Genomic DNA, 12,338 nt, shown 5'->3' with positions numbered 1-12,338 from the left:
ATGGGTACATGCTGGATTATGTGTTCCTTGGCGATTGCATGCATTTTTATTTTCCTTTAGTTTTTAATTCTGAATTTAATCTTGATTAGTTATTGAGTTTACTTTTGTCAGTAATAGCCACCTTGAACCTGGCCTTATGTTAATTCATGACTCACCAGTATTGTTAAAGCAAATGCTTTATGTTACATTTATAGGGAGACTTGAGTAACATTGTTATGTTTTTGCATTGAATATAATTTTAATAGTAAATAATAAAGTGATTCCTGTCGCTAAGTTACTCATCATCCACAGTCTTGCTTAGTATTTGAAGAACTAGACTTTGAAAAGCATCACATTTTTTCTACCCTCTGAAATAGTCTTAAGGGGTAAAATATAATTTTCACATTAGGCCAAGTTGCCTTTTACTGTATCTTAGCCACTTGCTAAATAACAAACTTTAAAACTATTTTAAGTAAGGCAGTCTTAATTTTAGAAAAATGAACTGAATTCTTATCTGAAAGGTTTAATTTGCAAAACCTGCAAGAGGGAAAAAATGGCTTTGGGGAGATGCTGTGTAGAGACCTTCATGTATTCAGTGTCAGTTGTACTTATTATACTTAGATATGCTAGTTATTAGAGGCACTGAAATGAAACTTCAGGAGTCATTTAGGCTGCAAAAAAAAGCTTCTAAGCACTTGTTGTGTGCCAAGCACTATGACAAAAGCAGACCCTGCCATGTTCTAATGGAGAAAACCAGATGGAAAAAACTAGATACATATAAGATATGTAGACAGGAAGTAATTGCACAGGGGAAGGCACTAGCTGGGGTTTGGTGGGGTGAAGATGGGTGAGAGGAGACAGGAAAAGACCTGTATACGAACTGAGTCTTTAAGCAAGCCAGGGATTCCAGGAGGTATTTGAAGCATGGGAGCCCACCAGCAAAAAGGCACAAAGTCAGAAGATGGAGTGCTTTGTGCAGGGAACAGTAAGAAGGCAAGTGCAGATAGATTGTAGAATCAGTGGAGAAGAATAAAATATAAGAAGACTAAAAGGGTCAGAAGAAGCTAGTTTGTAAAGGGTTTTAAATGGCAAACAGAAGACTATATTTGATCCTGGAGTTAATATGGAGCCAATGGACTTTATTGAATAGGGAAGTGACATGAACAGACCTACACTTTAGGAAAAGCAGTTCGGCAATTGAATGGAACTCAGCTCCCTGGATTGGAGTGGGGAGAAATTGGAGTCAGGGAGACCAATTAGAAGACTATTGTAATAGTCCAGGTAAGAAGAGGTAATGAGGGGCTGAACTGGAGTGGTGGCTGTGAGAGTGGAGAGAAGGGAACAATGTACTAAATATGGTGGAGGTAGAAACAAGATTTGGCAATGAGATGGATATGTGAGTTGAGTGAGAAACCCAGAAAACATTTAAATATGAAAAATAAGCAGGTAGATGAGGGAGGGAATCGAGAGATGATGTGGTTGTGAGCCTGGGTGCCTGGATATGATGATGCCCTCCACAGTAATTAGGAAAGTTTGGAATAGTTAAGAAGAAGTATAGTGAGTTCCATTTGGGGCCTCTTTTGTCTGAGATGTCCACAGAGCATTCATTTCAAGATATCCAAAAAACAGGTGGTGATGTAGGACTATAGTTCAGGATAGAGATTGAGGTTGTATATATAAATTGCAGAATCATCTGCATAGAGATGGTGATTGAACCCGTGAGAGCTTATGAGGTTGCCAAGAGAGGTGCTAGAGAAGAATGAGAAGAGGGCCTAGGATAGCCTTTCAGGACTGCCCCAGAGCATATATCTGAATGTTTTGGAGCCCTTTAACAGATCCATCCCTACTGATCAAAAAGGTAAAACGTATGTGTCCTTGCTAGTAGGCTACAGCTGAGAAGCATTTGGGTACCATAGATATAGTTCTGTGCTCAGATGTTGGAATGTATTCAATCTCAGAGAAGCATTTGAGTTTTCTAATATATAACATAACAGATAGTACAACTCCTGAAGTGTCACTGAAGATTTTTTTTCTCTATTATTAGTTTTTTTTACTTTAGAAAACTTTGAATTATTTTCCCTCAGAATCTCATACTTATACGATTATTTCACTGTGATATATTCAATACACTGGAAATGATAAATGGATTACAGGCTGTCTGATTTATCTAAAATGAACAGGGCAGGGCTTGTCTCCTTCGGCATATTTGGAAAAGGATTCTTGCCAAAGCTTTTGGATTCAAGTGCCATAAGCCTACCTTCCCAGTGGTGTAGCACATTCTAAGTCAGTGTCTAGTCTTTTTGTTTTAGTTGGCATTACAATTACTTTTAGCTTTCAGTGGATGACACAAGCAGGATCTATATCTTTCATTTTAAAAAATCTTAATTCATTAACAAGCATTGACTCAAAACTTTTTTTCCTTATATTTGTTCTAAGGAAGTGGAAATGATGAAGGCTTCTTATAGGAAGGAACTAGAGAAAAATAGAAGCCATCTCCTTCAGCAGAATCAGCGGCTTGATACCTCCCAAAAACGGATTCTTGAACTAGAGTCTCATCTGGCCAAAAAGACCATCTTCTATTGGAACAGAAAAATACCTGGAGGATGTCAAACTTCAGGCTAGGTAATTTCACTAAGAGAAGCTTTACATTAGTAGTATTAATTGCTGTTTGTAAGTGAAGCCTCTCAAATTTGTGGTAATTTCTTGTATTTTTTTTTACTCCATTTCAGAGGACAGCTACAGGCAGTAGAGAGCAGGTATGAGGCTCAGAAAAGGATTGCCCAGGCATTTGAATTAGAAATCTTAGATTTGTATGGCAGACTGGAGAAGGATGGCCTCCTGAAAAAACTTGAAGAAAAGACAGAAGCAGCTGAGGCAGCTGAGGAAAGGTAAGTACAGGTTGGGAAGAAAGTGGGATTCCATGTTCTGGAGGTAATGACTTGACATTTATATCAATTTATGTTTGGCAACTAAATTTATATTTGGAACTAAAGAGCTAAGGCAGTAGTTTAAACCCAGTCAAACCACATGGTCTTAAAAATGCTTTAACAAAAAATAATTTAATACATTTTGTGCTGGCTTTCATGTCTTTTCCATCTGTGTACTAATTTTGTTAATAGTCATAGTGTGTCCTGTTCTAATTCTTCACTTTACATTATTTTGTTTTCCCATATTTCTTTGTTCCTCCTTTAAATATTGCAACAGTTTTTAAATATTGCAACAATTCATTCCATTGATAAATCATAATCTGTTGATTCTTTGAATCTTTAGATATGCAGTTTCCTAGCAGTGGTTTTCTTTGGGGGCTGGGGGCATGTTTTTGTATGAAAAAATTGCTTTTAATTTCATATAGCTAGGTCTTTTTTTAAAAATAGTGTTCTGGGGCAGCTAGGTGGCACAGTGAGTAGAGCACGGGCCCTGGAGTCAGGAGGACCTGAGTTCAAATGCGGCCTCAGACACTTGACACATTTGCTAGCTGTGTGACCTTGGGCAAATCACTTAACCCCAATTGCCCTGCCTTCCCCCCTGCAAAAAAAAAAAAATAGTGTTCTGAGAGACAGTATGGTATAATGGATAGAGAGTTGGCCTCAGTCAGGACATCCTGGGTTTAATTCTGCCTCTGACATACACTGATTCTATAATTCTGGGCAAGTCACTTAACCTCTTTGTAGTAGCCCAGGCAGCTCTCTAAAGATTTAATTTTCAGGGCAGATGTTGTTATGCATTGATAAGGGGGAGTTTTCTCATTGTGAATTCCCTATACTAATTAAATCTCCTCTCTGGTACAAAACATAAATAAGATCCTTAAAATATAGTCTTGATAGTGGACCCACTAGATCAGTTTTTGGGGATGGGGGGGACAGGGAAAGGTATTTGGGGTTAAATGACTTGCCCAGGGTCACAGAGCTAGTAAGTGTCTGAGGCTAGATTTGAACTCAGATCCTCCTGACTCCAGGGCTGGTACTCTATCCACTTTGCTACCTAGCTGCCCCATGATCCTTTTTCAAACTCGTTATATTGCCAGATTGCTTTCCCAAAAGGCTACTTGAGTTTAAAATTCTACCAATAATGTAATAGTGCCTTTTTTTCCTACATACACTGAAACATTAAATTTTATCTTTTTAAACAATTTTTGCCATCTTAATGGGAGGTAAAAATGTCTCTAATTGATTTAATAAGCATTTCTTTTTATTAAAGGGTATGAACAGTTTTACCAATGATTATAATTTATCTTTCCTCATTTATACCTTTTGTTTATATCCCAAGGCAGTTTGGTCTGTCAAAAAGGTCCCCTTTCAACTCATGTCTTTCTAGAAGAAATTCTATTGGAGTCATATCTTTTAAATCCTAAGATATTTTTGCATAGCCTTCCTTAATCTCAGAAGTTAATGGTAGGAGTCAACAATATTTTTAAAATCTCTATTTACTTTCATAAAGTTTTGAGTTAAATTTCATGAAGACCTGGAGCTCATGCTTATGCTTAATTCTGCCCCCACTGTGTTGTATAAAGTGGATCACAAACTAGATGAGTTAGTTAGGGTTAGCAGATCTGAACCAACAGCCATTTCTGAGTTGTTGCTGTTATAACAGGTAGCTTTCAGATGGCAATTCAAATCATAACCATTATCTCTTTTTCTCCCACCTCCACTTGTCATTAACAGGCTTGACTGCTGTAATGAAGGTTGCCCTGATTCATTGGTAGGGCACAATGAAGAGGCCGCTGGCCGCAATGGTGAAACTAAGACCCCCAAGTCTGGTAGCAGCCGGGGCAGTAGTGGCAGCAGAGGAGGTGGAGGAAGTAGTAGCAGCAGCAGTGAGCTTTCTACCCCTGAGAAACCCCCAAACCAGAGGGTAGGGCCATTCAGCAGTCGGTGGGAAACAATGTTAGAACCTTCCACCAGCATCCCTGTGACTGTCGGCTCACTTCCCAGTTCAAAGAGCTTCCTGGCCATAAAGGCTCGAGAGTTGTTTCGTAATAAGAGTGAGAGCCAGTGTGATGAGGACGGCTTGACCAACAACAGCCTTTCTGAGACACTAAAGACTGAACTGTACAAAGATCCAGCCACGGAAGCAAAGGCCCCCCTGGGCCTAGACAACCCTCACCCATCTCCCAAAAACCAGGAAAGTGTTGGACAGCTTCGTATCATGGACTACAATGAGACTCAGCATGAACCCAGTTAAAGGATGATGGTCAATCAGTGTTAACTTTCATATTCTTGGCATAGAATGGGAGGCGTGAATGCAAGTGTAAAAGCTTTCATATTTCCAGGTTGTGAGTAGCTAGCTCCTGCCGTGGAAATAGGACTGAGCTCCTTTTGACAAAAGACTGAATGCAGAATGGTGTTTGGATCTGGCAGTGAAATGCCTCTGACCTTTCTCTTGACTCTTACCTAAATCTCTTCTTTCTTTCCTAGCAGTGTGTGCTAACCCAAGGGCCAGTTTGCATTCATAATTATCTTTATTTTCTTCCTCCTTTCCCTAAATGGTTGCATCCTATAAACCTGTGCAATATGAGGCCAAATTTAATCTTTGAATCTAACGCACACAACTTTCTGCTTTACTGAAGCTCAAGTAGCTTGCCCAGTTTTCAGTGCAGACCAGTTAATTGGTGGTGGTACAGGTAAGTCTGGTTTTGTTCCTTTCTGGGATGCAGTTTACAGAGCCAGTTGCCTTCATATGAAGGCTTCTAAATGCATATGTTTTTTTCTCCCTGCTTTTTGGTTCTGAAGTTCAGCACCCAAAGCAGTGGATCAAGAAAAAAGTGGTTTGTTATTCACCCTTATGTTCTTTGGAGGCTCTGATAATGCTTCCTATAAAGTTTGGTGTGAACACATACTTCGGCCATTTCAAAGAACTGGAGCTGGAGCTGTGGGGTTTGGTGAAGCACCATCCCTCCTTCCCCTCTACCTCTTATTTATTTGGTGTTGGCTGAAAAGCTGGTACTCTTCTGACTACAACTGGGGGGTGTGTGCAGATGATGAAACCCAAACTCTGGGGAGGGAAAGAATGGAGACTGGAAATTTACCTAAGGAACCCTTGTGGAAGAGTTAATGCATCCCCATGCAAGTCTTGGGCTGGCTGAACCTTTTTCCTTCTGTTTTTTCTCCATTTCTTTTTGTGATTCCTCTCTTGTTCATCTCACTCTCTAATACTGCACCAGACATGATCAGAAGTTCCAAAGAAATCTCCTCAATGTCGTTTGTTACGTAGCTATATGACCATCTTTTCTTAGATCTGGCCTCAATATGGCTTGGGGCAACAAAGCTACAGCTTTTTTCCATATTAACTAACTTTGTATGTTAGGTACTTGGTTTGCAGGTAGGGTGCAACTATTGAATTCCAAGTTTCAGTGGTGATGGCTTTTGAGGGAAAATCTGATAAGTTGTAACCAATATGGATGAACACAGGTCTCATTTGGGTTACACATGGACAAGGGATGACTGTGTACTTCAGACAACTGCCAGAGGAGATCTGTAGCACAAAATCCAGCTCTGCCAAAGCCTTGAAAATGTTAGAAACCTAAGAAATGCTTCAGTTGGAATATTAGGTAGCAAATGAAAACCAGAATTACAAGTAATGTTTAGAAGCCTAGAGAATGACCCATGGGCTGTAGACAATTGTAAAAAGAAAAGCGGTGTGGGGGAAGCCAGGAGAAGATGAAGATGCTTAAATCTTATTGGGCAAGGAAGTACAGGAAACTCCATACTTTAAATAATAAAAATAAGTGGTAATAAGACTTAACTCTAGTATCCCTTCCCATGTTGAAGCTGAGCAGGAAATGACTAGAATTGGCAACATTAGGCTGGCTAATAATATGGAGACTTCTGATATTCACACCTAATTTGGTTGAGCATTTCATCAGGACATGATGTGGAGGTAAGGGTTTTTGTTGTTGTTTGTGGTTTTTTTTTTTTTTTTAATGAGTTGGCTTAGAGAATAACTTCAGAGTAGTAGGCTGAAACTTGTCTGGGATTTATTCATGGGCAACTCAATATTTCAGTAACTCTCACAACACACTTAGTTTGATCTTTCTGGTTGGAGAAGGAAAGCCCCAAACTTTTAATAAGAAATTATTCATTTTTTGGAGAGGCAACAAAGCCAAAATACCATTTCTAACTGAAAAGTTATGGTAACCCTAGAAATTTTTTAAACACACCCTCTATAAAGCCCAGGAAAAACACGTGCTACAAGTTGAAAAATACTAGGTACTTGCACAAAAGCCCTATATGGCTAACAAGTGAATTAAAGAAGGCCTTTGGAATGAGAAAAAAAAAAGATTTTTATCTTTATAGTCTATATATATATATATATCTGGAGAGATTGTACAAATCATCATTTTAAAAACGGAGGTAATCTGGTATAAGCATTGGACTGGGAGTCAGAAACAAAGTTCTAATTCCAGCTGTGCCACTGACTAAACTATGACTGGCTAAGTAATTTCCTCTTTCTGAGCTTCAGTTTATATAAAGTGAGGAACATTGGGTTGAATAATTTCTAAGGTCCCATTCAGGTCAAATGTTCTGTAATTACGTAAAACTTTAAGTCTTCAGCGAAGATCAGATACAAAATAGGCTTTAAAAAAAGCATTCATTCTGCATATATTTTTTGAAGGACTTAAAAGCCAATATTGCAATTCTGTAATTACATGGTTAAGCTAGAAAATCATTGGGAACACTGGATTATAGTCCAAAAAGTTCTTTAGGGGATGAGAAGGATATAGAAGAGAGGTTCTCCATTCCTGAATTTCTTGAAGTATACAAGTCAGAATTATTTGAACAAATAGTGGTACAAGCACAGGATGTCCTAGACCAATATCAAATTAAGTATAAATAAATCACAAATTGAGTGGAATCTTCTTAAGAATCAAAGCATTACCAACAAACGAAATGGTAAAAACTAAGGAACTTTTAGGCCAAATGTGCAACCAGTTAGAAGTACCAGATCAGAGAACTACTAGATTACCACTGATTTCTATTCTTTGGGGAGACTTTGAATTCTGGACTGGTGAGTCTAGTGCCTGTCAAGCTTGTAGAATCAATTATAAAGGATAGTAACAAGACTATAATTATAATCCTATGGACCTTTGGGGGCAGAGTTGGAAGGAAGGGAAATGATATGCTAACAATAGAAAAAAATCATGCCTGAATCTGCTCAAAGTTGAAGGTGTAAATTTTTGGCTTTCCCAATGCCTTTGAAAAAGGTCTTAGCAGAAAGTTACTCTTGGATTAGGAAGAATGTTTGCCCATGGATGGGGAGCTTGCTTAGAGACATGAAACAAAGTGTAAGGGATAATGGTCTTTTCTGTGGATAGGATAGTAATAGGATTCCTAGGAGCAATCGTTTAACATTTTTGCGAATTAAATAAGTATCAAGGTTTGTGGTGACACTCAGCTTTTCTGGGTAGTGGAATAATAAGCCTATGGGGATATGCTTCAGAAAAATTTCATGAGGTATAAGTGGGGGAAGAAAGATGACAGATTAACTTCAGTGTGAGCAAATGTCAATAACGTACTTTTTCCAAATCATACTTTAAAAGATGAGCTGTTAACATCTAAGAAAGAGATCTGAGAAAGAGATCATTACTTCTTTGTCGAGGACAGTGTTGCTATATAACTTGAAAAGTCAGAGAAGCGGAAGCAAACTTCCTTAGGAAGGGAATTGAAAACAAAATGAAAGAACATCCAAACCATGACTTATCTGCATATGCAATATATGCAATTTGATTTGCTTAGAAAGGACAAAGCCAGAGACTAGTCAACAGCGTGACAAGACCAAGGCAGGCAATGATGGGAGTTCTTGGAAGGACAGAAGTGAAAAATAAAATTTGTCAAGGCTGAGTGGGTATAGTCAAAATTTATAAAATTATGAAAAGAATTACTAAAGGAAAAGGCAGCCTTTTTCACCAAATCTTGGAATACTCAAACTAGAGGTACCCCTTTTAAGCTAGAAAGATAGAATTTTAGAAAAGCTTAAGCTGCCCTTGATAGTGGCTAGCAAACTTTTGGAACATGATAATAAGGTGGTTTGGAGGTAAAAAGTACAGGTTCAAGAAAAATTAACATTAATTTATGAAAGGTTGATCTGTAATGGGTCATTAAGAGAAACTAGGGGTAGGGACATGTCCCTAGCCTTTTGAAATTGCTTCAGCAAGAATAGCCATGTTTTCCTCACGATGGCCTTTGATTGTCACTGTCAGACAAAATACTGAGCTGAGTGGATCATTGGTCTTACCAAGGATGGTATGTTTGAGGTAGTTGACGGAGAAATGAGTGTTCTGGACAGTTTAGCCTGTTGCATTCTTTACTCTTCATGGTACGTGCTTTTATAGTTGCCCCACGAGTGTCTTGTCCAAAGCTCTGTGTGTGTGTGTTTATCTTTTTGTAAGGAGTTTTCAGAATAGTCCCACTGGCAAATTAATTGTGCCTGTCTAAGTTTTTTTACCAGCAGGAACTTTGTCCAGCTGAATAAGGGATGGGTTTAATTGGGAATTGGACCCAAGTTGCTGCTGTGTGCCCTTGTCTTATATTTGGCTCCAGAATCCATTGTCTAGCTACACATGTGCTTAATGAAAACATAACGGTTCAGTTTTCTTAAAACAATCCTGCAATCTTTACGTGCTAATACGAGAGGGAAAGTGAACTCTGGTTTGTCCACAGAGTTAAGCTGGCATCACTGTGAATGGGCAGTTTCATGATTTTACTACCCCTGAGATGAGTTAATGAAGATAAAGTGTCTTTCTTTGTCCCTTCTTTCCCCATTGCTGAGTGGATAATAGATAAATGTAACTTTGCCACAGAAATTATCCTTGAGTAAACAGACTGGCTTACCTACTAAGCTAGATCTCCTTTCAGAGGAAACCTTTGAGAATTTGAAACCTACTGTAGGCTGAATCCAGGTGCCATGTTTGGAGAGGAGGGAGGAGGTGTTCTTTATAGCAGGATCATACGGTGTTGACTCCAATATGGGTTTACCCAGGTGTTTTACACAAGGAAGAATTGGGAATCACTTTCAGAAGACTGTTTTTCTATGGACCACGAAGATTATGGAGGAACAGATTTTTTTTGCTAAGGACATAATCTAGTTTTGTAAATCTCGCCCACAGAACTTCAGAATAATAGAGTGAACTTGCAGTTTAAAGGGATCCTTTGGCAAAGTGGCAACACTTTTTTAACGGCTTTTAGTTCAAATCTAAAAATGTCATCTTTTGTCAAAAAGGTTCAATCCGTTCCCTGCCTCACGCTTGTAAGCATGTCAAAAACAATCCACAGTAAATGCCATAAATATGAACTGCAAGGGAAAATGGTACAATCTTAGTGAACGAGAATTGGAATCAAAAGGTTTTGCTGTCCTTATTAGAATGTTCTAAAAATGTCAAGGCAGTTGCTTGTGTCTAACTGTGAACAAATAAAAATTTATCGTTTTGCACTATTTTCCTGTGTTAAACTGAGATGGGGGATGTGCTAGCCTCTGAGGATGTGAGGGCAAAGGTTATAGTTTTTAAATAATAAAAAATAGGGTTTTAATTCTCTTTAACATAAAAATCCTTTTCAGTTTTAACTAACTTAATCAGTCTAGATACTTGAAAACTTGACTAGGGACAGAATGTTACCAAGCCCAAGAACTGGGGTTTGTTTATTAACACCTAATGCCTAGGCCAGGGTTTCACACATAGATACTTAATGAGCGTTTCTTTTAATGGAATCTATAGCAGAAAGACTGATATGTATCTGGATCATACCTCCTGGTTCTGACCAAAAAGGGACCAGACAAGAATGGATAACTTGGTATAAACACTATCAACAGTAGACAATTAGCTGAAAACAAGAGTGTCATCCTTATATCCAAAGGTTACGAATTTCTCAAAACTTATCTGGAATACTTTTGGTAGATGAATTATATGCTTGAGTTGTCCAATTTTCATTCAGTACTCAGCCTTGCTCATAGGAATTTTTAGGTGAGACAAGGTGACTAATAAAACAACAATAGTAATGTAAAGTAGTATATAAAAATTTACTTTATTTCTGTGTTTACCACTGGATGAGAGTCAGCACACCAGTGATTAGAGAAATATTTGCAACATTTGTGGCTTGGTATACTAGGAAGAATTGTTTATCACTTTCAGAAGACTTGCTTCTTTTGCAGACCTCAAAGATTATGTAGGAATTGATTTATGTTAAGGTTTTGTAACATAAGTTAACCAAAATTCTGACAACTCAATTGTGTAGTAATTTAGCTCCATTAGACAATCAAAAGTCTTAACTTTCCAAGGAACTCTTATGCCCTTGTGATCATTTTGGACTTCTTTTCCCCTAGGTATGTGAGGAGTTACTTATGTGCCACTACCACCCTAACAGTGGCATCTCAGAAGTGAAATTTTATGCAAGACATGACTGTGACTCTTTGATTTCAGCAAATTCTGCATCTTAAAATAATGTCAGATATAGATATGTTTGTCTATATCTTCTCTTCCACCCACCTCCTACCTCCCCAGCCCCCTCAGTGACCCTATTGTTTAAAATTAAGGCTTTTATTAAAAAAAAAATCAAGGATTCTCCCTTCCACCTTTTTTTTTTAACCCTAATTAACCTAAAGTTAGGATTCTTCCTTGTTTGATTCTTCCTTGTGGCCAGTTTAATAAGATTATATGCTAATTGGGCAAGTAATGACCTAGATTATGCTGAAAAGGCATGGCTTAATCGTTTCTGCTTGTCTGATGACAGTTTGATGTTCTTGGATGTTTTAGGATAAATTGAGGGTACAGAAAAGGGAAAATCCCAATAAAACCAAGCCAGATAGATTGCTGGTGGAGCACTTTAATTCTTGAGTGTCTCCCCCGAGGAAGCAAGAGTACAGAAGCTAAGTCGCCCCCTGTAAAGGGAAAATCAACAGTCAGACATCACTTCTGGTAGGGCTTGATGCTAGTGACACATTTAAAAAATATTGGACCACAAATGATTCTGAAACAGCATTAATCTGCTAATATGACATAGTAGGAATAAGGGATAGGTAAGTAGGAACTGATCCCATTCAGTTACTAGTTTTACTCCAAAGAGCTAAAAGCACCTTAAAAAAGGTCACAACAAACATCACATACATTCCTGTAAAGTAAGAAGCAAAGCAACATCTTCATTTTACAGGCAAGTAACCAAAGGCAGAGAAAAAAATGTGATTTGACTAAAGGTACATAGTAGTCACGGAGTAGAGAACAGAACCCAGGTGATTTGACCCACCAGGTATGTCTAGTGGAGGAGGTGGGGAAAACTTTACTCCCTCCTTTCCTGCTTGTTTACCTGTACAGGAAAGGAGGAATTTTAGACCAAAATAAGGCAGCTCATAAAGTAGAGTTTTAGTGGAGCCAC

At 38.3% G+C, this 12,338-nt stretch overlaps 1 protein-coding gene across 1 annotated transcript in view; it reads left to right on the top strand.

Moving 5' to 3' along the window:
- The window catches only part of TSC1 (TSC complex subunit 1), a 40,117-nt gene extending 29,710 nt beyond the window's left edge, over window positions 1-10,407 (top strand). Inside the window, 5 exon segments of the mRNA XM_036749867.1 lie at window positions 2,416-2,539; window positions 2,542-2,565; window positions 2,568-2,601; window positions 2,709-2,867; window positions 4,641-10,407. Coding sequence (XP_036605762.1) covers window positions 2,416-2,539; window positions 2,542-2,565; window positions 2,568-2,601; window positions 2,709-2,867; window positions 4,641-5,160 — 861 coding nt within the window. The 3' untranslated portion in view covers window positions 5,161-10,407.
- The last annotated feature ends 1,931 nt before the right edge of the window (window positions 10,408-12,338 follow it).

Source organism: Trichosurus vulpecula, chromosome 3, assembly GCF_011100635.1.
Source record: "Trichosurus vulpecula isolate mTriVul1 chromosome 3, mTriVul1.pri, whole genome shotgun sequence".
Lineage (NCBI taxonomy): Eukaryota > Metazoa > Chordata > Mammalia > Diprotodontia > Phalangeridae > Trichosurus > Trichosurus vulpecula.
This window is presented reverse-complemented; position numbering and strand designations above follow the sequence as displayed.